The sequence below is a fragment of the Eriocheir sinensis genome, chromosome 56 (genome assembly GCF_024679095.1).
Source record: "Eriocheir sinensis breed Jianghai 21 chromosome 56, ASM2467909v1, whole genome shotgun sequence".
Classification (NCBI taxonomy): Eukaryota; Metazoa; Arthropoda; class Malacostraca; order Decapoda; family Varunidae; genus Eriocheir; species Eriocheir sinensis.
The window spans coordinates 7,551,843-7,577,376 of record NC_066564.1 but is presented as its reverse complement, the minus strand read 5'-3'; the positions used below and the strand labels follow the sequence as shown (position 1 = coordinate 7,577,376).

Below are 25,534 nucleotides of genomic sequence, written 5' to 3'. Positions count from 1 at the left end.
CAGATTCGTGTTATTACCCAAAGAGCCGCACGAAATCCAAAGTGATGCTGAGACAACTGTGTTTCTTTGTGTTCTAGGTGTTCTAGGTGTTCGAGATACTGACGATCCCTAGAGCACTAAAACACTTGTATCAGCATCACTATGAGTTTCGCCAGGCTCTTTTGGTAACGAAGGTGACCAAACTCCTATTCCGTGGCTCTGCTTGTCAGTGCTCCCTACTCTCCTGAACCTTTGCTAGCAGCCTTGGGTAGCCACTGTTTGGGCTGTTCATTTGTTATGGAGCTATGTCATTATTAAGTCTGGCTAGCTGCTTGTTTACGTGTGTGTGTGTGTGTGTGTGTGTGTGTGTGTGTGTGTGTGTGTGTGTGTGTGTGTGTGTGTGTGTGTGTGTGTGTGTGTGTGTAACTCAATAAACCCAATCACCATGTGCCCCTCCGTGCCCTTCACCTGCGGATCTTTCTTTACCCAGGTCGCGGCCCAGGTGGAGGAGGAGGCCGTCTCCAATGCCCTCACGGCAGGTAGGTTCTCTTACTTCACACCACAGCATGCCTGTCAGCACGTCAGCACCCTCAGCAACTCAGCACACAACAACATTATCCCTGTTACACAGAGAGGCTAAATACAGCAGTGTCCACGCGACCTTTCCCTTACAACATTTTTTTTCGTCACAAGTGAGAGCTGCGTTGACAACAAATTTTCCCTTGATGAATAGTAAAAAGCAAAGGAGTCATTATGTTCCCATGGAATAGATTCGCTTTGAAGCATTAACATGATAAACGGTATGGCTTTGGGGACGGTGACTAAGATACACATTTGTTTTATTAAAACATAATTTAATCTACTATCCACTTCCTACACATCAAGACCTTCATACATCTCTCCCTGGTGCCCCTGGCGACCCCACTCCTCGGTAACCCTCCCTCCCCTTAGGTCGCCTAACACAACAATCCTTTAAGTCAGGATGGTAATGCTATAAACCAAAACACTCACAAACTGACTTCAGACGCTTCGTGGTTTCTGACACTTCCCTTCACCCCAGCAACCCTGAGCTTCATTCACCTTCGCCTTCGACTTCGACTTAAAATTCCGTTCATTTGCGTCAAGCTGGACTTTTTCCTTCCCTACAGTACAAAAAGTTATATTATGAGTAAAGAAATCAATAAGAAAATTTATTTAAAACAAATGCTAGAAGCCTCTCCAGAGTAGAGAAAAAGAGATGATGGAGATCAGTTTGCATTATGAGGTGCATTGGCACTCCCTAGACAGAGAGATCCTTCAGGTTGGCACCCCCAGGCGAAAAACACAGGGCCACTGGGCGTAAAAGTGACCGTCTGCCAGACTCTTTCAGGTGACCACGCTTCTGCACTGCCGCTTGGCCTTCAAGATGACACCGAAGACGCTACCTGACCAACGCTGCGTGCTGTAGCTTCAGGGGGCTCCATGTGACCAGCTGACCTGCATGTGACCTCAGATGACCTGCATGTAGCCTCAGCTGAATGCACAAGACAAGACCCTCACTCTACTTCATATGACCTGCATGCTTATAACGTCAGATCGAAAGTGGCAATGACTGAACGACTGACGATAATGACCTTCGAATTCAGGTTCTTAGGCAGACAATGGATGACAGTATTTTACTAATGCTGTTATCCTTTTACAGTGGGAACTTTACATCATTGAAAAGCTCCAGATCAATTAATGTGGGGTGGTTGTTGATAAAGTTCAAACTGTGTATAAACAAATAACGGGAAAATAATTACTGAAGATAGGAGTATACAACAAAAATGGGGCTGATATAGTGATGAGTGGGTGAAATAACTGCAATAAGGAGGAATAAGATAAATGAGTTGCGAGTGGCCAAAACAGGAGTGGCGTTGGTGGTGGAGACAATGGTCATGACAAGGCAGTGAATCTGAGTAGCGGTGGTGGCTGGAAGGGTGGTACTGCAGGGCGTTGGTAGGGAAGGGTGGTGGTGCTTGTGATGGAGTGACAGCAGGTGGGAGGGCGTTGGTGATGGGGGTGGTAGTGGTGAGCTGAGAGTAAGGACGGTTGTTATGCTACATGTGGTGACCTTTTCTTACCCTTCGCAGCGGACATCATCAGGCTCGGGGATGAAGACAACGACATGATCATCGGCGTGGCTGGCACCGACTACCCGACCTACGCCCAGGTGCCAGAAACCTCCTTCAGGCAAGTATTTGTGACGCCTGTTAAGTCCATTCACTTTTTTAGCCTTACTAAAAATCTTCAGATTTTAAGTTTTCACCTGCTGCAACCCTAGATTGATTTAGTGACAAAGTTTTACCTCCATCCCTTATAATGAATTCGTTTATCTATTTCAACTATTCCGGTCGTTTATATCAACCTAGCGTCGCAAAGCTGATACAACAATCATTCAATTACAAAACTATTTGATGCAAGTATATGCCACTAAACTGATGCATTTAATGCACGCCTAATATACCTGAGAATTTCTATTGTGACGTCTCTATTTTTCAGGTGTGAGGACCAGGTATCGCCAGGTTATTACGCCGATCCAGAGACCCAGTGCCAGGTATTCCATATCTGCGTGGCTTACCAGGAGCAGCGGCTGCGGCAGTACTCCTTCCTATGTCCAAACGGCACCGTTTTCAGCCAGCAGTACCTCGTGTGTGTTTGGTGGTACGATTTCGACTGCTCTCTCGCCGTTTCCTATTACGATGCCAACGCAGAGATCTTCGCCGAGTTTCCTGCCCCCGCTCCCTCATCTCTCCAGCGAGGAACTTCTGTACCTGCTAACGAGGCGTTCTCGGCGGCAGGAGAGCTTGCTTCACAGCGATCACAGTTTGGTCCGATCGACGGAAGTTCTGAAGCACCTGCAGAACAGCCATTCCCGGCCACGGAACAGCAGCCTGGATTTGCAGGTCGGGAATCAGATGTTTCCGGCGAAAGGCTTAGCGCGACGCGAGACTCCCCAGGTGAGGTGGTCCCTCCATCAAGCCTTGCTAGGGAGAGGCCTCAAGAAAGCAGCGATTCGGTCAGTCTTCAAGGGGACAATATAAGTACTCTCAGACAAGCCTCGAGTGGTTTTGGTCTCGGAGGAATTCAGGGATCCTTGCAACCAGCCCAGAGCCAAAGGGAATTTAGCTCTGGGACTGATCAAGGATTAGGCCGTGACAGTGGTGAGGAGTACGCGACAGGGGGACGTGATACAGAGGATACAGAGGAAAGGTTTGGTTCTAGTCCATTACAACAAGATCAAGATGGGCAATCGGTACACCAAGTAGATCAGCCTCAAGAAGAAAGAAATTACAGGGGTGATCAAAATTTTGAAGGGCGAGGTGCAGATCGAGAACAAGGTCTTGGCTTGGATCAGAGGCTATTCGAGATAGAGTTAGAGCAAAGGGAGGGAGAAACCAGATCCGACCCTCGTGGAGGAGGCCTTAGCACGATTCAGGTTCAAGACGAACTTGGACTTGAAGTACAAAAGGAATATGGCTTACCTCAAGGACAAGGGGAACAAAAGAATGCTGAATTTGAAATCACTGCAGGACAAGGTCCTTTTGATTCCACTCAAGGACAAGCGGGAGTGGACTTCACTCAAGACCAAGGAAGTTTCGACACCACTCAAGGACAAGCAGGAGTGGGCTTCACTCAAGACCAAGAAAGTTTCGACACCACTCAAAGACAAGCAGGAGTGGGCTTCACTCAAGACCAAGAAAGTTTCGACACCACTCAAAGACAAGCAGGAGTGGGCTTCACTCAAGACCAAGAAAGTTTCGACACCACTCAAAGACAAGCAGGAGTGGGCTTCACTCAAGACCAAGAAAGTTTCGACACCACTCAAGGGCAAGCAGGAGTGGCCTTCACTCAAGACCAAGAAAGTTTCGACACCACTCAAGGACAAGCAGGAGTGGGCTTCACTCAAGACCAAGAAAGTTTCGACACCACTCAAGGACAAGCAGGAGTGGGCTTCACTCAAGACCAAGAAAGTTTCGACACCACTCAAGGACAAGCAGGAGTGGGCTTCACTGAAGACCAAGGAAGTTTCGACACCACTCAAGGACAAGCAGGAGTGGGCTTCACTGAAGACCAAGGAAGTTTCGACACCACTCAAGGACAAGCAGGAGTGGGCTTCACTGAAGACCAAGGAAGTTTCGACACCACTCAAGGGCAAGCAGGAGTGGGCTTCACTGAAGACCAAGAAAGTTTCGACACCACTCAAGGGCAAGCAGGAGTGGGCTTCACTCAAGACCAAGGAAGTTTCGACACCACTCAAGGACAAGCAGGAGTGGATTTCCCTCAAGGTCAAAGAAGTTCTGACGTCACTCAAGGACAAGGAGGGTTTGACTCAGAGCAGGGACAAGGATTCAAGTCTCCTCAAGAACAGGAGAGATACGACCATACCCAGGGGCAAGGAAGCTTTGACTCCACTAAGGAGCTAGTAGGGTTTGACTCAACTCAAGGGCAAGACAAGCCTGACTTTAGTCAAGGACAAGTACAGAAGGACACTCAGGTGCAGGTACAGTCAGGTTCCGCTCAAGGTGAGTTGGGATTAGACTTAACTCAAAGACAGGAAAATTACGACTCTCAAGAACAAACACGTTCTGATGTTCCTCAAGGGCAACGATTCAACTCTTCTCCAGAGCAAGGGCAAGAATATGAATATAATCAAGTACAAGCAGAGCTTGGACCCACCCAAGGACAAGAAAGTTTTGACTTCGTTGAAGGACAAGTACGACTTGATACTACGGAAGGACAAGTACAATTTGGGTCTCATGAACAACAAGTCGGATTCGATTCTACCCAAGAGAAAGGAAGTCTGGATGCCACTCAAGAGCAACCAGGATTCGACGCTATTCAACAACAAGCAGGAGTTGACTCCATTCGAGGACAAACAGAACTGGACACCAATCAAGGACAAGTAGGCTTTGACTCTCTTCAAGAACAAGTAGGATCCAACTCTCTTCAGGGGCAAATAGGTTCCATTTCCACTCAAGGGCAAGAAAACTTTGATTCTTCTCGAGGCCAAGGATATCAAGCAGAAAGCCAAACAGGAATTGACCCCACCCAGAGGCACCAAGAAACAAGCCCTGTCCACGGGGCTGAGGACACTCAAACGCGGCAAGGCCCTGCTCCATCACGAGGGCAAGTAGGATTCGACGCTAATCAAGGCCAAGCGGGAACTGACGCTACTCAAAGCCAAGCCGGATTCGACACTGTCCAAACCAAAACAGGATTCGACGCTACCCAAAGTCAAGCGGGTTTCGATTCTTCCCAAGGTCAAGCAGGATTCACCGACATTATCAATCAGACAGGCTCTGCTCGAGGGCAAGAAGGCTATGACTACACTACAGGGCAAGCAGGATTCGACGCTACACAAGGGCAAGTAGAATTCGATGTTACTCAAGGACAAGCAGGATTAGATGTTACTCAAGGACGAGTTGAATTCGACGCTACTCAAGGACAATCAGGATTTGAATTTACTCAAGCAGGATTCGACTCTACTCCAGGGCAGGCAGGATTCGACTCAACTCAAGGGCAAGCAGGATTCGACTCTACTCAAGGGCAAGCAGGATTCGACTCTACTCCAGGGCAAGCAGGATTCGACTCAACTCAAGGGCAAGCAGGATTCGACTCAACTCAAGGGCAAGCAGGATTCGACTCTTCTCAAGGGCAAGCAGGATTCGACTCTACTCAAGGGCAAGCAGGATTCGACTCAACTCAAGGGCAAGCAGGATTCGACTCTACTCAAGGGCAAGCAGGATTCGACTCAACTCAAGGGCAAGCAGGATTCGACTCTACTCAAGGGCAAGCAGGATTCGACTCAACTCAAGGGCAAGCAGGATTCGACTCTACTCAAGGGCAAGCAGGATTCGACTCAACTCAAGGGCAAGCAGGATTCGACTCTACTCAAGGGCAAGCAGGATTCGACTCAACTCAAGGGCAAGCAGGATTCGACTCTACTCAAGGGCAAGCAGGATTCGACTCAACTCAAGGGCAAGCAGGATTCGACTCTACACAAGGGCAAGAAGGATTTGACTCAACCCAAGGGCAAGCAGGATTCGATGATACTCAAGGGCAACCAGGATTCGACGCTACTCAAGGGCAAGCACTATTCGACGCTACTCAAGGGCAAGCACTATTCGACGCTACTCAAGGGCAAGCAGAATTCGACGCTACTCAAGGGCAAGCACTATTCGACGCTACTCAAGGGCAAGCAGAATTCGACGCTACTCAAGGGCAAGCAGAATTCGACTCTACTCAAGGGCAAACAGGATTCGACTCTACTCAAGGACGAGTAGAATTCGGCGCTACTCAAGGGCAAGCAGGATTCGACTCTACTCAAGGACGAGTAGAATTCGGCGCTACTCAAGGGCAAGCAGGATTCGACGCTACTCAAGGGCAAGCAGGATTCGATGCTACTCAAGGGCAAGCAGGATTCGACGCTATTCAAGGGCAAGCAGGATTCGACGCTTCTCAAGGGCAAGCAGGATTCGACGCTACTCAAGGACAAGTAGAATTCGACGCTACTCAAGGGCAAGCAGGATTCGACGCTACTCAAGGACAAGCAGAATCCGACACTACTCAAGGGCAAGCAGGATTCGACGCTACTCAAGGGCAAGCAGAATTCGACTCTACTCGAGGGCAAGAAGGATTCGACTCTACTCAAGGGCAAACAGGATTCGACGCTACTCAAGGGCAAACAGGATTCGACTCTACTCAAGGGCAAGCAGGATTCGACTCTACTCAAGGGCAAGCAGGAATCGACGCTACTCAAGGGCAAACAGGATTCGACTCTACTCAAGGGCAAGCAGGATTCGACTCTACTCAAGGGCAAGCAGGATTCGACTCTACTCAAGGGCAAGCAGGATTCGGCTCTACTCAAGGGCAAACAGGATTCGACTCTACTCAAGGGCAAGCAGGATTCGACTCTGCTCAAGGGCAAACAAGATTTGACGCTACTCAAGTGCAAGCAGGATTCGACGCTACTCAAGGGCAAGCAGGATTCGACTCTACTGAAGGGCAAGCAGGATTCGACGTTACTCAAGTGCAAGCAGGATTCGACGCTACTCAAGGGCAAACAGGATTCGACGCTACTCAAGGGCAAGCAGGATTCGACGCTACTCAAGGGCAAGCAGGATTCGACGCTACTCAAGGGCAAGCAGGATTCGACGCTACTCAAGGGCAAGCAGGATTCGACGCTACTCAAGGGCAAGCAGGATTCGACGCTACTCAAGGGCAAGCAGGATTCGACGCTACTCAAGGGCAAGCAGGATTCGACACTACTCAAGGGCAAGCAGGACTCGACTCTACTCAAGGACGAGTAGAATTCGGCGCTACTCAAGGGCAAGCAGGATTCGACGCTATTCAAGGGCAAGCAGGATTCGACTCTACTCAAGGACGAGTAGATTTCGGCGCTACTCAAGGGCAAGCAGGATTCGACGCTACACGAAGTCAAGCGGGTTTCGGTTCTTCCCAAGGCCAAGTAGGATTCACCGACATTATCAGCCAGGCTGGCTCTGTTCGAGGGCAAAAAGGCTATGACTACACTCCAGGGCAAGCAGGATTCGATGCTACTCAAGGACAAGCAGGATTCGATGCTACTCAAGGACAAGCAGGATTCGATGCTACTCAAGGACAAGCAGGATTCGATGCTACTCAAGGACAAGCAGGATTCGATGCTACTCAAGGACAAGCAGGATCCGATGCTACTCAAGGACAAACAGGATTCGACGCTACACAAGGGCAAGCAGGATTTGATGCTACTCAAGGACAAGCAGGATTCGATGCTACTCAAGGAGAAGCAGGATTCGATATTAGACAAGGGCAAGCAGGATATGTGACTCCTCAAGGACAAGCGAGTTCAGGGGTCGGTTTAGGGCAGGCTAGTGTTGATTCATCTCAAGGGCAGAGCGGGCTTGGGTTCATACAGACACAGCAAAAGTTGGGCCCCACCCAAGGTCTAGGAGTTGGACAAGAAGAATATGGATCGGACGGAAGACAACATGGACTCCAATCTTTCCAAGGGCAGGGTGACAGCGGTTCTTCTCAAGGAGACTTCAACCTAGACCCGGTGCAGGAAGGCCAAGAATATGGTCCAGGGCAAGGCCAAGGAATAAGTGATCAAGTCCAAACGGAACAGACTCATCAGTCCGGGCTAGACCAAGGTGTTCCTGCTCCTGCTGTGGGAGCAGACTTGCAGGATGAACAATTAACAACTCTGCTTCTTGGAGTTGAGCAGAGTGAGACTAGGGGAGGTGGGAGCCAATTTGGCCCAAGTGAGACCCCAGATCAAGTCCAAGACTCTTTTGGATCTGTTTCGGGACAATCTCAGTTCAATTTCCTTCCCGGCCTTACCCAAGGTACCAATACCGATTCAAAGCTGACAGGACAAGATGATACAAGTCAACGCGTTTTTGGTGGAGCCCAGCGGGAGTCGCACCAGGACGAAGAGGGATACAGTTACCCGGTGCCCAGTACAAGTCTCTCCACTCAGACAGGAACCCACTCGGATACTGATGTAAACCTCCTTTCCAATGTACAGTCAGACATCTTGAGTGATCGAGGTAACGTAAGAAATGAAATCGATGTTAACGCTCCTGGTCTCTTCAGTGAAGTCGAACAACCTAAAAGTGGAATCTCTTTCACAGGAAGTCAGGGTGCGGGCAGTCGCCAAGACCTTCCCCTCAGTGGCACCCAAGATATTATCCCTACTAACGTTCAAGACCCGATCATCGGTGGTATTCAAGGCACCTCCATAACTGGACGTACAGAAACATCATCATCTGGTCTTCGGGACACTTCTGTTTGCACCCACGACACTACCTCTGGTCTACGTGACACCAACACTGCTACGCACATCACTACCACCACAACTGACACTGGAATTTTTGGTCCCAATACATTACAGACTCCTGATTTGCTACTTATTACCGGCGAGGACAACAACGCCTTAGTGAACGATGGAGATGGAATTATACTATTTTCAACAATCCAAGAACAGACACACAGCCGTGGGCAGGTTCTAACAAGTCAAGAGCAGAAGCACGGCATCCAAGATCAATTCCTCACTGGCCAGGAGCAGACACACAGTCGGGGGCAGCTTCAAGCAGGTCAGGAACAAGCACAGGGCCAGGAGCAATATTTTACAGGCCAAGAACAAATACAGAGCCAGGGGCAGTCTACTACAGGCCAGCAACAAATACAGAGCCACGGGCAGTCTATTACAGGCCAGGAACAAATTCCGGGTCAGGGCCAGTTTTTACCAGGCGAGGAACAGACACGGAGCCAAGGACAATTTATTACAAGCCAAGACCAGACACACAGTGATCAGGGCCAGTTCTTATCAAGTCAAGGAGAAATACATGGAAGCGAGGGACAAACACGTAGCAGTGATGGACAGATAGGCATCAACCAGCAACATATGCAAACAGGCCAAGAACAAACAGGACAAACAGGACAAACACTCGGCATTCTGGGGCAAATGCTCACCAGTCTATTGAACACACAAATCAATAGTGGGCAGTTTGCAGGAGAAGAGGGACAGATGGGACAAACAGGAACACTCGGCATTCAGGGTCAACTCGCAAGGGAACAAGAGCAAACAGAACAAGGATACGACCAGACTCCTGTTTTAACAGATAACAGACAGACAACACAAACACACGACAACCAAGGGCAGTTTGTAACAGGCCAAGAGCAACCAGAACAAACACGCAGCAGTCAGGATCAGTTTGTGACAGGGCAGATACAAACAGAACAAACGTTCAGCACCCAAGGACAGTTTATCACAAGCCAAGGAGGAGCCGCGAGTCAGGGACAAGCAGTAATTTCTCCTGAGAGCCAAGTCTGTAGTCAGGAGAGACAGCAAGGTTATGCCTATTCAAGTCCGGGCGGTATCCCTCGAGACAGCACCCAAGGAGGCACAGCAGACATTTCGCAAACCTCAGGCACCTTCAGCTCCACCCATTCTGGAGGCAGTATTTCTGTCCAGGGGGACTCATCACCGGGTGTGGAAGTGCCTGCTCCCGAACCCTCCTTTGCTCCCGTCCAGCAGGCTAGCGGAGACTCAGGCTTACTCACGAGTGAGGGTAGTAACAGTCTCACCTCCGGCAGAGGCAGTAACATAATCGACAACTTCCCGTTCTCGCTGGACTTCACGCCCCCGACCAATGAGTACGTTCCCCCAAGAAGTAGTGACAAAGGCGGTGATGGTGCCCAGGATATACTGCTGGTAACCGGCGGGCCTGAAGCGAGTGTATTGTCCCTGCCGCCACAGTCACAGACCTCAACTGGCCCAGCCTTATCGCAGCAAGGTACCAAACTTACCACTCAACAGCAACAACGCGAGTTCGGTCTTCCGCAGCAGCAGCAGCAGCAGCAGCAACAGCAGCAGCAGCAGCAGCAGCAGCAGCAGCAGCAACAACAACAACAACAACAGCAGCAGCAGCAGCTGCAGCAGAACGTAGCGCCGCCTGTCGATTTGAATGCTCTTCTGTTTGGCTACCTTCCTCCTACCAAAGACTCGCGTACTTCTTCGGAACGTTCAAATCTTTTCAGTTCATCAGCCACTCCAAACTTTTTAAGTTCTTCCACTGGAAACTCTGGCAAATCAGGTTCTTCTGGAGGCTCAGCCTTCACTGCTACAGGTCCTTCAAACTTTCTCAGTACTTTCTCAGGAGCCCCAAATCCAGCCATTTCCTCTTCTAGAGGTTCAAGCCTCTCCACTTCCTCAGGAACGTCAAGCTTCTTCAGCTCTACTTCAGGAACCTCGACCTCCAGTGGTTCTTCAGGATTTTTTAGTGTCTCCAGTCAGGCCCATTCTGGTATGGGCTCCAGTGGCTCAACGGTACAATCACCATCGTCTTTACTTGACTCTTTCAAGCAGCCCATCTACCCTGGCGCCCCGGCAAGACCATCCTCGTCACCATCACTCAGCATTTTACCAGGTGTACTGTCATCAGCACGCTCAGTATCATCAGGACCTATGCCTTCATCACCGCTCCCGACCTCTTCTGGAGGTTTCAGTACCGGCAACGGAGCTCCAGAAGGCGTAGTGCTGCCCTTAGAACAACAGCACCTTTCTTCGACAACAGACACCCTTCGTAACTCTCGTCACATCAAGAGCAATAAGGATCATAAAATCTACGTCACACCATTGCCGCGGGAGCCGTTTCAACGCAGCCATCCAATACCCCAGCAGTTCACGTCCAGCAACGCGTTTCGGCCCTCGGCGCCGGTTCTTCCTGATATGAACCCTCAAGATTTTATCCCCAAAACACCACCCAATTTCTATGGCAGACAATTGTTGCCGCAGAGAAGTAAGCGGGACAGAGATACCTTCTTCGATCATTCCCGCAGGCCAGCTCAGGCTCGCTCCTCCCCGGGCAACCCCTTCAGCCAGTATAAGGTGTCATGGGAGCCTGTCGCAAGTAGACGAGCATAGTGTAAATACCCCTGAATATTGTTGCCAATCATCCGAATAGCATTAGACGTATCGAGCTATGTGCTGGCTGATACAAACTCACCGTGTATATTAATGTTAATGGTATAAATGTGTGTTGCCTAACCCGGGCGTGGTGCTGAGCACTGCCTAGCTACCCAGTCTTTCACGGCGGAGTCCTTGTCTGACGTTACCGAAGCTTCCTGCGTGTCCATAAATTATTAATCCAAAGTGTCGTGTTGTCGTGACGGGCTCCCTCGCGGCGGGCCAGCGGGAGCCTGGCAGTGTGTGCGTGTGTGCTCCTGGCGGGCAGCCTCGCTGTCCGCCACTCCCTTGCTTTATGTGCACTGCAGCAGTTGTGAATTAAAAGTTTGGTTTTATACAACTCCCTCTCTTCTTATCCTTGAAACAACGCTTTGTTTGTTTGAGTGTGTGTGTGTGTGTGTGTGTGTGTGTGTGTGTGTGTGTGTGTGTCTCATCATTTTCACTAAGCCCTGATCACGTGCTGGACTCGTGATTGGCAACCAGTATCCTCCCAAAGAGTACTGCTACTACTCTGAGTACTGCTGGAACCTTACACACCACACACACCCTTTGCTCAGCGGGACTCGAACCTCAGCCTGTCTGGGTAAAACCTTAGTCCTCTGCACCACAGGAACTTTTCTTTCTCGTGTGGTGTGTGTTTCACAAAAAAGTATTATAAACTTTAATCATTTTAAAAATGATAAAATACGATTTTCCAGGCTTTAAAGCATTAGATTTTGATACTATTATTATTACTATTGTAATTATTATTGTCTGTCCCGTTGACAGCATTATTCAGCAGCTGAGTTCAGTTAACATTTAGATAAACAAATAAAAAAATCCTAATTGAAATCTCAAAACATTCAATAGGAGATTTTAAGATCACAGAAATAAACAAGAAAATGTAATCTTAAAATATTTGGGATATACGAAAACCAAAAATGCAAAGCTGTCAATTTCAGGGATTTTTTTTCAAATATCTTAAATGATTTATTTGAATAGGTAAATATTGAAGAGATCATAAGAAATCTGCAAACAACTAACGGATGATTTATGTACACAAAATTATACATCTCCACCTACCAACAAAGCTTTCACCTGAAGAAAACTTTCTGACTTCACCTCTAAAAATAGGACTGCTGATGCGATGTAGGGGAAGGAGATAAGCCTCCCTAACAGGATTAAAGGCGCCCGCTCGGGTACAAAAGGAAGGTTTTCCCTCTGCTCCCCATCAGCTTCACACGGAGATTGACACTCGCCACTTCGCTCCCCCCGAGCCAACCACCCATTCTCATGGTTAACGCCGTCAAGGTCTTCAAAAAGACTGCACCGAATGGTAGGTTTTAACTACTCAACAATCATTCCTGTCCCTATCATGTAGCGTACATAAGAGAAACATTCCTCGAGTATTTATAAACACATTCCTTAGTCTCCTTCCTTCATGTATTGCGGGTTGTGTCTTACCATCACTGTCTCTCATAGCACCACCATCTCTCTTCCCTATGAACAACAGGTAAAGTCACCGCGTACTTAAGTCGGCGGGACTTTGTCGACCACATCAGCCACACCTCCCCCGTGGATGGTGTGGTGGTGGTCGACAATGACTACCTCCGCGGCAGGCGGGTGTACGCCCGCGTGGTGGTCACCTACCGCCACGGCCGGGAGGAGGATGAGGTGATGGGCCTGCACTTCACCAAGGAGTTCGAGCTTGTCAACAACCAAGTCGCTCCCAACGACAACCAGGAACTCAACGATGTTCAGGAACGCCTCGTCAAGAAGCTGGGTGGCAACGCCTATGCCTTCAGCGTGGCTTTGCCCCCAAGTGCTCCCTGCTCCGTCACCATCGACAGCGGAGACGACATGTCTGTAAGTGTTCACCTTCTCTTGTATTTTTAAGGGGTTAAAAACAAGCCTGCCATTCTTCATTGTCGCCACATGCCCGAACAGGCTCCGTGCCATCATTCAGCCTTTCCATCATTCCATTCTCTGCTCCTTTTTTTGGTATGAATAATTTGCACCATAGCTCTTGTTCACATGCTCAATGCTATCACCATTCCAGCTCATTAGTACATTTGCTCTTCACCAGTAACTTAATTTCACTCCAAATAACCTTCACTCTGCGGCACATTACATAACCCTAAAAGCTTAGGGCAGAACGTGCGGAATTATGTTTTTCCTTAAACCCATTTTTACATACATGCCTGCATTTCCTATTTCTTTCAACTGAAACTATTTCCGTAATATTTCAAAGCGCATTCCTATTTCACTGATCCCAATACCCCCCACCCCCACCCCCCACCCCGTTTAAACGTAGTTTTTTCAAATTACTGAAAATTATTTCCGTAAGAAGTTTCTCTTTACTTACTCGACAGATCGTCATAGTTATAATAGTAAGATTCCACTACGGCAATAAAGTAGAAAATGCAATGCTATTGGTTACCAGACTCTCAGGTTCTTCCAACTTCCACACAGGCCCAGCCCCTCGGTGTGACCTACGACCTCCGGCTGTACGTATCCGACCGCAAAGATGAAAACCCCCACCGACGCAACTCCGTCTGCTTCGCCGTCCGCAAGGTTCAGTTCGCTTCCGCCGGGGCCAGCAACCGCCAGCCCCAGACCTTGGTGAGCAAGAGCTTCACTCTCTCCCCCGGCAAACTGAACCTTGAGGTCAGCCTGCAGCGTGATATGTACTTCCACGGGCAGCAAGTGGAGGCCACCGTCAACATCAATAACGGCTCCAAGAAGACAGTCAAGACCATGAAAGCTCAGATTGTCCAGCACGTGGAGGTCACCATGACCAACAACCACTTCAGCCGCGTGGTGTCCTCTCTCGAGTCTCGTGAAGGTTGCCCCATCACCCCAGGATCCAACCTCACCAAGACCTTCTCCCTCACCCCTCAAGCCTCTACCAACCAGAAGCGCTTCGGCATCGCCCTCGACGGCAGGGTCAAGGACCAGGACGCCAATTTGGCATCCTCTACTGTGGCGGCGGCTGGCAAGAACGTTAATGACGCCTTGGGCATCATCGTGTCCTACTCTCTCCGTGTGAAGCTGAACTGTGGCGCCATTAGCGGTGAGCTTACCGCCGACCTTCCCTTCAAGCTGATGCACCCTGACGCCACCGCCCAGAAGCCCGCCCTCCGCAAGCTGCAGTCCACTGACATGGACATCGAGGAGTTCTCTCGACTCCGCCGCGGCGAGTCCGTTGCTGACGATTAAACTCTGTGATCTTCCACATAACATGGACCGTTTCATTTTGTTTTGACACTTTATTTTCTTTTTCCCCAGCTAAATGATTGGCTAACTTTGTTTTTATGTTATTGAGTTACTGATAACTTTCTTTTGTTAACTTACACCTTAGTCATTAAAAATACACCCTAATATTCCATTCATTATAACTTTTATACGAGCTCGTCCAAAATACATGCAGCCTCCGCCGTGAGGCTCCGGTGTGGTGTCATCTGTCATCCCGTATCGTAGGACATCCCATCCTGATTTTCGCATCGTGGAACCCAATCTTCACTATCACAGAGTAACAAAGTGAAGCATCTAAGTGTAAAAAAGTACCAAGGAGGACCTAAAAAGCGATGCAAAGCGGAACAGCTCACAAGAAGAAGAAGAGTAATTGTTGATATCCTAGTTATATACACACACACGTCATCATTTGCTTTTATAATAATATGAATAAACTTAGGTGGGACAGATCCCGACAAGCAGTCGACAAGACATGGTACCGTGTCGAAATTCATGTATGTATTCAGGATGGGATGTCTCACGATCCTGGGATGTCTTATGACACCACACCGGCACGCTGCCACCTACTTTAAATATGATGATAATTATTTTTTTTTCGCTCGCATGCTGCTTCACTTTAACTATCGCTGCTTAAACGCATTCCCCCATGATGCTAATTTACTTTAAATTTATTCCGCAATACCAGAATAGTCCTCCTCCTCCTCCTCCCCCTCATCCTCATTCTCCTCCTCCACTCCTCACTTTTCTCCTCCTTTAAAGCTCATTACGAGTCACGGTTCATGCAAACATCAATACTTCCCCCGCGATATTTCATGCCGTGGTGAAACAGGACGAGAGGCTTCCGACAACTCGCCTCACGACGACCCGAGTGTTGCGGCTCTAACCAGCTGCAAGGTCTGTTAAATCGCTGGAAAACCTACATGTGTGTGTGTGTGTGTGTGTGTCAGCGAAGCCCCTATTCATGTGTCTATCCCTTCCTTCCTCAGTTTCCCCTCCCCTTAACCACCACCGTTACCATTACCAACACCGCTGCGACCACCACCTGAATATCATCTAAACACTAAGAAGAAACATTTTTTCCCCATAAGCTTCTGGACTCACAATAATTTCTGGAATACAAACTCTCCGACTCATTTACACACTGAATTAATACAAGAAACACAGGCCTAGGAAGTAGCATGTTATTCATCGCCAGGAGACAATACGTATATACAAGCTTTTACAAACAAGATGAAGGTAAACAGATTTCTGAAAATAGGAGGAAAGTTTGGAAAGTTTCGTTTAGTCGGCGCAACATCTGTGGTCATATGCTGGAGAGAGACAGAAGGGGAAGGAATTATAGAAGGGAACAGATCCCAGGAGACGGGACACAACCCCCGATTAATACCTGGTACCCATTCACTGCTGGGTGGACAGAGGCGTAGGGTGAAAATAGGAGGAGCAATGTTAGCTAAATATCACGTAGAGAGCTAGTTAAAGAATCGTTGAATTAAAAGAAATCGCCATTTTCCTTACTAGCTCATGGGCCAGTGTGACGAAGATGAGCACCGAGGCCACGCGCATTTATAAACTATCCCCCCAACTTTACCTTACCTTTACAATTTTCCGCTTAATGTATTGCGGGTTCGTTAGTCGACAAAGCGTCGCACTCCATCACACATACATTAAGTCAGGAAGTAGTAGCTTTAGCGAGGTTAGAAGAGTGAGTGGGGCATTCATTATACTTTCTGGCGGCCAGGATTATATACTATCATTAAGGCCGTGAAAGCAGGAAGGGGCGTGGAGTTGGTTTATTGATTAACAAGAATTTAGCACTGAACGTAGAAGAATTTTCCGACAGCAACTAAAGGGGAGCAGGAATATTCATCAAGATAAATATATAAGATAAACACACACACACACACACACACACACACACACACACACACACACACACACACACACACACACACATGCGCAAAAGCGCAAACTTGTAGAACCAAATTTATTGGTTTCTTATTATTAGCATCTCACGTCCCTAGTTCGTCAATGCAAAACAATCTGGTGCAACTTAACCCTTTTCTGCATACTTATTGACCACCAGACAACTGACTTGGAATATGACGCAGCTGTGTCCTGCGTGTTTCTCCTGAAGCCAATGCCTTGGTATTTAATCTGCTGTTTTGCCTAAGCCAATAAGGAACTGTCGAGTCAGGCGGAAGAATGTTAGGACCTCATCTGAATTTCCGAATAGGTTTTAGATCATGTGCTACACAACTCAGGCTGAATATCGTGCAGCTACTTTGACACAAGTAACTGCATCATAAAAAAATGGCATGCACAGCGGGCTGTGGGGTAAGGCATTTGGGTGGTCACTATGCACCCTGAAGACGTGCAAAACAAGGCAAGGAAGGACATTGCCATTTATGGTCCCTTAACCCCATTACTGCAAACACTTCTGCAACACTAACAAGATCAGAGTCGGCAGGGCGGGTACAAAAGGCGGCTTTCCCTTTGCTCGCCATCAGCTTCACACGGAGACTGACACTTGCCACTGCGCTCCCCCCGAGCCAACCCACACACTCTCATGGTTAACGCCGCCAAGGTCTTCAAAAAGACTGCACCGAATGGTAGGTTTGCTCTTCTGATTATCCTCCTCACTGGACCAAACAATTACTTGATCACCACTAAGAACTATACAAGTACTAGTGATGTTAGCAAATTTTCGGGTGATACGAAGGTCAACAGACTGATTCAATCAGTTCAAGACGCCAGTGTATTGCAGAGCAAATTTGACAAATGGTATGATTGGGCGGGAAAGTGCCAGGTGGAGTTCAACGTTCAAAATATTTTGAGTGTGGGCAAAATTAACCCATCACATTATTGATATTTTAATGACAACCCCCCCCCCCCCCCCGCATGTCTAAATGTAAGAGGAATTTAAGCGCCTAAGTATATATATATATATATATATATATATATATATATATATATATATATATATATATATATATATATATTCATCTATATCTCTCATCCCTTTAAACAACAGGTAAAGTCACCGCGTACCTAAGTCGGCGGGACTTCGTCGACCACATCAGCCACACCTCCCCCGTGGATGGTGTGGTGGTGGTCGACGATGACTACCTCCGCGGCAGGCGGGTGTACGCCCGAGTGGGTGTCACCTACCGCTACGGCCGGGAGGAGGATGAGGTGATGGGCCTGCACTTCACCAAGGAGTTCGAGCTTGTCAACAGCCAGATTGTTCCCAACAAAGACCAGGAACAATTTTCTGAAGTTCAGGAACGACTCCTCAAGAAGCTGGGTCCCACAGCCCATCCCTTCAGCGTCACTCTTCCCGAGTCCGCCCCATGCTCCGTCACCATTGACAGCGGGGACGATACGACCGTGAGTATCTGTGTACTACCTAGGGAAGCCAATAAATGGCACAATATAACCGAACCTTATATCAAACACATCACATAGCTTTTACGGTCGTTGACTCAGATCCCAATGTAAAAAGTAATATAGATTAACTTATCAAATTGTTGTGTTTAAAGGGATGTGATCTCAGGAGTCTTGAGTCAATGGATTTATGACTATCTTCAGTAAGCCATAATAATCTAATATATATATATATATATATATATATATATATATATATATATATATATATAGATATATATATATATATATATATATATATATATATATATATATATATATATATATATATATATCGTTACGCCTCACTCTGAAAATGAACTAGTGATGAGGACGTTTCTATTGTTAAACACCAACCGTTCCCTTACAGACCCATCCCCTTGGTGTGATCTACGACCTCAAGCTGTACGTGTCGGATCGCAAGGATGAACACCCCCACCGGCGCAACTCTGTTACCTTCGCCGTCCGCAAGGTTCAGTATTCCGACCCCCAGGGTTCAAACCGCCAGCCTCAGACCCTGGTGAGCAAGGGATTCACTCTGTCCCCCGGCAAGCTGAACCTTGAGGTCAGCCTGGAGCGTGACATGTACTGCCATGGCGAGCAAGTGGCAGCTACTCTTCACATCAACAACGCCTCCAGAAAGACTGTCAAGAACATAAAGGCTCAGGTTGTCCAGCATGTGGAGGTCACCATGACCAACAGCCAATTCACCCGCGTGGTGTCCTCTCTTGAGTCTCGCGAGGGATGCCCCGTCACCCCTGGGACTAATTTGACCAAGACCTTCTGCCTTGTTCCCTCCGCTTCCCTCAATCAGAAGCGCTTCGGCATCGCCCTCGACGGCAAGGTCAAGGATCAGGACGCCAACCTGGCATCCTCCACCGTGGTGGCGGCTGGGAAGAACCCCAACGACGCCTTGGGCATCATCGTGTCCTACTCTCTCCGTGTGAAGCTGAACTGTGGCGCCATTGCTGGCGAACTAACCGCCGACCTTCCCTTCAAGCTGATGCACCCTGACCCCAACCCCCAGAGCCCCGCCCTCCGCAAGATGCAGTCCTGTGACATGGACATCGAGGAGTTCTCTCGACTCCGCCGAGGCGAGTCCGTCGCTGACGACTAGTCATGCAGCGGAGACTTAACTTCTTCCTTTCTTGATTATTCTCCCTTTGTTTTTTAATTTAATCATTAACTGTCTTCCTATTTTGTTCATTTAATATTCTTAATTGTGTAAATTGCGATTTTGTTCAATAATTGGCTATCCCTAAATGTGTCTTATTAAGAGTATCCTAAACAGTATATCCTACAGTAGCGTGGAAATCTTCCTATCTCTGAAAAGGTAAAAATACCCGAAACATTACTTTTCTGCCCCTGCAGGGTTACCACTACATTTCCTCCCGACACTTTTGTATCACACAATCAAAACATATTTTTCTTCCTAATCCTCCGTGGAGCAGTGGTTACCGTGCCTAATTATGACTCCGCGGGCCTAGGTTCGAATCCTGGCGTGGTTAGTCGGCTTCAGCTCACCCAGCTGTTCATCCTCCCTTTTAAGCTGGTCGATAAATGAATACCTGGGGTAACCTGAGGAAGGTAAACTGTGGCAGTCCCAGACTTCATACTGACCAGTGTCCCGGGGTGATGGGGTCTTAACCACCATAGGCCCAAAGGGTCAATAGTACGGAGATGAGCACCGCAGCCACGCGCAGCTATAGGGTATGCACCCAACTTTACTTTACCTTGCATCCTCTACGCTTCCCTACAATGGTTCCAATGGACAACAAGGTCTCCTCCTACCAACCTAATATCGCTGACACCTTATATTCTATTTTTCTTTTTTTTTACAGTGGCATCAACACCTGAAACTAACTTTTCTTGCCTCTTGACTGTCGGAAACATTAAAATGTCCCCTGTAACATCTGCAACGCTATCGCTGTAATGCTATCCACTGTAACATTTTTTTCCCCCAAGCAGCGGTGCCTAACCCAGAACACTGTTTCCCAAGCATAGCAGTGTTACTACTGCCATGATGCGCTGTTCTCCTGGGTTGGTACTTGACTGCTTGAGTGTAGACAGAAATATTGTTTACCATCAACAAATGGCCAACTTTAGAGGTTCGAAGAACCATTACAATAGGCATGGGTTTCGTGCGTTTTTTTTTTTTTTTAAATTAATGTCAACATTACCCTGGTTACTTCACACACCTGACACCATCACTTACCTTCATCCTGTGGTGTAGCCCGACGGTAGTAGTGCCACAGTGATGGTGATCGTGTAGGTGGTGAAGGCACTGGCTAAAGGTTCATTTAAGAGGCCAGTGGAGGTTCAGTAAATCCACGTGACACAACGGCTTTCTCAGGTCTGTAAATAAAGAGGACGTCCATGTAAAAATAAATCTGGGAAAAATGTCAACAGTGACTAATTCTAAGAAAATTTAATACAGGGTGATGTAGCTTAAGACAAAATAAACAGAAATACACCTTTTCCCTAATATTAGGTGACTCTGATCTCAGTATCAAGGAGAAACTTGTTTGCTTTCAAAGTTCACAACGGAAAAAAAATCCTAAGCACATTTAGTATACGGGTGAAAATATAAAATAGAAAGCTTCATTGTCAAAAGATATTAATGCACGCAACGTGAAAACGTGACGTTAAAATTAAATCTTCAGCGTGACACAAAAGAAACAAACAATTTCAAGAGGATGTGAGGAAAAGGCAAGAGCTCATGGGATATGCCACGTTACACCCTAGCTCTCTTGTCCTCCTCCTTTCGCACTAACCAGTAATACTCACGTACTGGTGTGTGTGTGTGTGTGTGTGTGTTATTCATCACTACGGATTGATCACGTTTTGGACTCGTAATCGCCAGCAGGTACCCTCCCGACATGAGCAAGTGCTCTTTATCGTCGATCTCTGGGTACTGCCAGGACCTCACACACCACACACCCATCCCCCTTGCTCAAAGGGAGACAGTAACAACTCCTAGTCAACGGAAAGAATCCGGCCTGAGCGGGCTCGAATCGCCGCCCTGTCAGACGGTGAAGCCTGGCAGCGCAGCGCTCTAATTAGTTGCGCCACGGGAGGTTAAAAACGAGATGCTTCCCCCCTCATCTCACCCAACCTTAACTCGATAGGGGGTAGCAGGGTCAAGCCCAGCCTAGATATGTCATGAAAACCCATGCCGGACTTGGTTAAAGACGCAGTCACCCCCTATCGAGTTGAGGTTGGGTGAGATGGTGAGCATCTTGCTTCTAACCTCCGTACAGCGAGGGTGGCGGCGTGCGCCACGACTGTGGTTAGTCCTGACTGGGCACACTAAACTTGTCTTTCTTTGGCCAATAATAATAATAATAATAATTATTATTATTATTATTATTATTATTATTATTATTATTATTATTATTATTATTATTATTATTATTAAAATGCATAAATGAATGTTATCTACTATTTCGCGTTAACATGTTTTAAAACAAAAAATGAAAAAAGAAACGTGATACACTCCCCCAGAACAAGTATCCAAAGACTAATTAGATTTTGCAAGTATCTACACTACAGTTTATTCATGCTCTGCGGGTTTCGCCTCGCTGACTTGTTTAGTACGCGTATCGGACGGGTACTGGACAAGGGGTAGGAAGAGGCTCAGAGATCGAGCTGCGGCTGGTCGCTATTGATGTACAATAATAATAATAATAATAATAATAATAATAATAATAATAATGCAATACACATCTGAATGATGGAACTGTGAATGAGGTGCAAACTGAACTATCGAGTGTGACCTTTAACCAAGAACATCATCGGCCAGGCGGTTTGGGAGGTGACGTTTAGCACGGCAGCAGGTCCTAATGGAATTGCGGCCGTCCTACCGAAGAACTGTATTCAAGCACTTAGGTACCCTTTTGGAGATCACTGACTGATGGACAGGTGACTCCCGCACTGAAATTGGGCTCATCACACCAATCACATTGACATTTCATGTAATAAAGATATTTGAAAAGAAAATTATCAACAAGCTGGTTACATATTTGGACAAATATTCCATATTTAACAGAGATCAGCATGAATTTTGAGAGGGGCTGTCCTATGTGTCTCAGCTGTTAGAGCACTGCCGGAAGACTACCAATCTGAATACCAAAGCTCTGGGAAAAGGCGTTGGAGTGGATGTGATTTACCTCGACTTTGCTAAGAAACTCGATAAGGTGAACCATAGAGTGCAGTTTTCGAAGTCAACCGTGAAAAGTCTGGACCTTTTACACTAACATGGATCACCATTTGCGTGTCTGAGTAGCATCTTTGGGAGCACATCAATTATTATATTTCGGCTCAGCTTTCAAACATTGTTTGTGACCTGACGAACAAATGATCTGCCCCTTGTAACACTTCACAGTAACGTTTTGCCCTTAAATCTGGTCTTAACAGTCTGTTTTGACAATCTTCAATGTTTCCTTTCATTAAATCCCGTTTGGTGAAACCAATATGTACACTTAATTACCACCAACCCCCCACCCCCCCATACAAGTAAAAATTCATGGAGGGGTGTGTGTGTGTGTGTGTGTGTGTGTGTGTGTGTGTGTGTGTGTGTGTGTGTGTGTGTGTGTGTGTGTGTGTCTCTCTCTCTCTCTCTCTCTCTCTCTCTCTCTCTCTCTCTCTCTCTCTCTCTCTCTCTCTCTCTCTCTCTCTCTCTCTCTCAAGCAAATCCACTTAAAGAGTTTCCTGAGTGACACCTAAATGGCACGTGGCCGCATTCCATCGCTCGCTGAGGTTGATTATCCCGTTAGGAAAACATGGCAACAAGAAAACACATGCATCATTAGGCACAGAAAAGTTTACTAAGCAAGGTTATTAATAAAGGAGTACCTTTAACCAGAGAGGAACGAGTACAGTGAAAGGCCATAGAGAGGGGATCTATTTAGTTAGACTGTGGAGTGTTTAGAATTATTGCCTTAAAATAGAGTTAAGGAGTGATGACGCGGTGCGTCTTAACAAGATCATCAGCTCATATATATTTGGGGCTTCAGGCTGCGCGTCCCTTCATACCATCCCACGACACACTCCTCACAACGCTCTCCCGCCGCTCCTCGCCGCCCCCTCCCATGGTGGCAGCCATCAGAGTCTACAAAAAAACTTCACCAAATGGTAAGACGCCGGACGATAATTACCAACAAAAGAAAACGAATTTGTAATATCCAAATGCTGGCACACACACACACACACACACACACACACACACACACACACACACATGCATGCATGTATGTGAGAGTATTGGTGTGTGTGAGCGTGTATTCATGCATGAATGCACGCACGCACGCGCGCGCGCGAGCACACACACACACACACACACACACACACACACACACACATGCATGTGTCCGTATTGGTGTGTGTGTGTGAGCATGCATGCGTGCATGCATACATGAATCCACACACACACACACACACACACACACACACACAATACAAACATACGCATGCATGCATGCATGCATGCATATGTGCGTATAAGTGTGTGCATGTATGCATTCATGCAAGCATGCACGCACGCACGCGCACGCATACACAAATAAACACATCACAGTATGTATGTGTGTGTGTGTGTGTGTGTGTGTGTGTTTATACCCGCATTTAGACGTGGATATCTTTTCGCAGGTAAGGTCACTGCATACCTCACGCGGCGGGACTTCGTGAACCACATCAGCCACACCTCCCCCGTGGACGGTGTGGTGGTGGTCGACAATGACTACCTCCGGGGCAGGCGGGTGTTCGCCCGCGTGGTGGTCACCTACCGCTACGGCCGGGAGGAGGATGAGGTGATGGGCCTGCACTTCAGCAAAGAATACGAGCTTGTCAACACCCAGATTGTTCCCAGTAATGGTCAGGAACATCTCACCGATCTTCAAGAACGACTCATTAAGACGTTGGGTGGCAATGCCTATGCTTTCAGCGTCTCTCTGCCCAAGGACGCCCCTTCCTCCGTCACCATTGACAGCGGGGACGATACGGAAGTGAGTAACCTTCATTTCTGTGTGTAGCTTTATAGATGGCTTCTATAGTACTGGTGCACAAGAAATAAAGCTGATCCTAATCTTCGATTTTCTGTCACCTCCAGGCACAACCTCTAGGCGTAAGTTATGAACTGCTACTCAGTCTATCCGACCAAAGAGAAGACAGATACAGGAGACGCAGCTCCGTCGCCTTTACTGTGCGCAAGATCGTGGCTGGTCCAGGAATGCACAACTCCCGGCAGCCAGAGACTACAGTTAGCAGGGGCTTCACGCTGTCTCCTGGTAGACTGACGCTAAATATTTGTCTCAGCCACGAGGTGTATTCCCATGGGCAGCCGGTGGAGGCTACCGTGACGGTCAGCAACGAATCCAAGAAGACAGTGAAGAACATTAAAGTTCAGATTATCCAGCACGTGGAGGTCACCATGACTAACACCCAATTCAGCCGTGTGGTGTCCTCTCTCGAGTGTCGTGAAGGTTGTCCCATCACCCCTGGGGCCAACCTCACCAAGACATACTATCTCACCCCTCTAGCATCTTTTAACAAGAGCCTTGGAATCGCCCTCGAAGGCCAGGTCAAGGATCAGGAAGCCAGCCTGGCATCCTCTACTGTGGTGGCGGCTGGAAAAAATCCCAACGACGCCTTGGGCATCATCGTGTCCTACTCTTTCCACATGAAATTAGCTTGCGGTGCCATCGGCGGAGAGTTGAACGCAGATCTTCCTTTTAAATTGATACACCCTGAACCTTCAGAGTACACTGCAACAGGACGCAGATCTTCCCTTTAAACTGATCCACCCTGAACTTTTACACTACACTACACTAGAACGCAGATCTTCCCTTTCAACTGACACGCCCTGAACCTTTCGTCCAGAAGACGCAGCTTGGGGCAGCTTCACACTGGAGGACATGGTCAGTGGTCACCGCGGAAACCATTGCTCTGAGGAGTAAGCACTTGGGGTTGCATATACTGCAAGAAAAAAAACTCTCTGGAAGCAGTTTTTAAGAAAGTATTATATTTTTGTGGTAAGAAATTGCTTGAATGTTTTCATATGCACTGTCATTTTTATTAAAAAAAACGACTAAAACAAGTTGTTGTTTTTCTGAACCTCTAAATATTTACCATGGTAGTCATCGGGTTAAAAGTTCTATGGGTTCCAAATATACATATATATATATATATATATATATATATATATAGAGAGAGAGAGAGAGAGAGAGAGAGAGAGAGAGAGAGAGAGAGAGAGAGAGAGAGAGAGAGAGAGAGAGAGAGAGAGAGAGAGAGAGAGAGATCATCATGAAGGTCTACTGCACTATCGTAGGAACGAACACCTGACAAGCCTCACCACCCACTCCAGTCACCACCGTCACCCCACCACATTTTTTTCAGCCAGGATATCTCTCC

General features: G+C 47.5%; 4 protein-coding genes across 4 annotated transcripts in view; all 4 read left to right on the top strand.

The window, feature by feature from the left end:
- LOC126984230 (hornerin-like) overlaps window positions 1-11,810 on the top strand; it is a 45,419-nt gene extending 33,609 nt beyond the window's left edge. The window contains exons 4-6 of the mRNA XM_050837785.1: window positions 470-518; window positions 2,091-2,190; window positions 2,500-11,810. Coding sequence (XP_050693742.1) covers window positions 470-518; window positions 2,091-2,190; window positions 2,500-11,428 — 9,078 coding nt within the window. The 3' untranslated portion in view covers window positions 11,429-11,810. The remainder of the gene's footprint in view (window positions 1-469; window positions 519-2,090; window positions 2,191-2,499) is intronic.
- An 831-nt stretch (window positions 11,811-12,641) lies between these two features.
- Window positions 12,642-14,830, top strand: LOC126984244 (arrestin homolog). The gene is made up of 3 exons (XM_050837819.1): window positions 12,642-12,785; window positions 12,963-13,315; window positions 13,922-14,830. Exons 1-3 carry the CDS (start codon window positions 12,743-12,745, stop codon window positions 14,666-14,668), a joined length of 1,143 nt encoding a protein of 380 aa, XP_050693776.1. The 5' UTR covers window positions 12,642-12,742; the 3' UTR covers window positions 14,669-14,830.
- A 2,328-nt stretch (window positions 14,831-17,158) lies between these two features.
- On the top strand, window positions 17,159-19,390 carry LOC126984243 (arrestin homolog). The gene is made up of 3 exons (XM_050837818.1): window positions 17,159-17,313; window positions 17,736-18,091; window positions 18,498-19,390. The coding sequence occupies exons 1-3, from the start codon at window positions 17,271-17,273 to the stop codon at window positions 19,242-19,244; spliced, it is 1,146 nt and encodes a 381-aa protein (XP_050693775.1). The 5' UTR covers window positions 17,159-17,270; the 3' UTR covers window positions 19,245-19,390.
- A 3,767-nt stretch (window positions 19,391-23,157) lies between these two features.
- On the top strand, window positions 23,158-24,974 carry LOC126984245 (arrestin homolog). Its single transcript, XM_050837820.1, has 3 exons — window positions 23,158-23,260; window positions 23,774-24,129; window positions 24,234-24,974. The coding sequence occupies exons 1-3, from the start codon at window positions 23,218-23,220 to the stop codon at window positions 24,915-24,917; spliced, it is 1,083 nt and encodes a 360-aa protein (XP_050693777.1). The 5' UTR covers window positions 23,158-23,217; the 3' UTR covers window positions 24,918-24,974.
- Window positions 24,975-25,534: the final 560 nt, after the last annotated feature.

What these genes read in the sequence shown, in the direction of transcription:
- LOC126984245 (XM_050837820.1), top strand. Translation starts at nt 23,218, where the DNA reads ATGGTGGCAGCCATCAGAGTCTACAAAAAAACTTCACCAAATG. An exon ending in CAAAAAAACTTCACCAAATG is followed by an intron (nt 23,261 to 23,773) that starts GTAAGACGCCGG and finishes ATCTTTTCGCAG; the next exon opens with GTAAGGTCACTGCATACCTC. An exon ending in ACAGCGGGGACGATACGGAA is followed by an intron (nt 24,130 to 24,233) that starts GTGAGTAACCTT and finishes TGTCACCTCCAG; the next exon opens with GCACAACCTCTAGGCGTAAG.
- LOC126984243 (XM_050837818.1), top strand. Translation starts at nt 17,271, where the DNA reads ATGGTTAACGCCGCCAAGGTCTTCAAAAAGACTGCACCGAATG. An exon ending in CAAAAAGACTGCACCGAATG is followed by an intron (nt 17,314 to 17,735) that starts GTAGGTTTGCTC and finishes TTTAAACAACAG; the next exon opens with GTAAAGTCACCGCGTACCTA. An exon ending in ACAGCGGGGACGATACGACC is followed by an intron (nt 18,092 to 18,497) that starts GTGAGTATCTGT and finishes GTTCCCTTACAG; the next exon opens with ACCCATCCCCTTGGTGTGAT.
- LOC126984244 (XM_050837819.1), top strand. Translation starts at nt 12,743, where the DNA reads ATGGTTAACGCCGTCAAGGTCTTCAAAAAGACTGCACCGAATG. An exon ending in CAAAAAGACTGCACCGAATG is followed by an intron (nt 12,786 to 12,962) that starts GTAGGTTTTAAC and finishes TATGAACAACAG; the next exon opens with GTAAAGTCACCGCGTACTTA. An exon ending in ACAGCGGAGACGACATGTCT is followed by an intron (nt 13,316 to 13,921) that starts GTAAGTGTTCAC and finishes ACTTCCACACAG; the next exon opens with GCCCAGCCCCTCGGTGTGAC.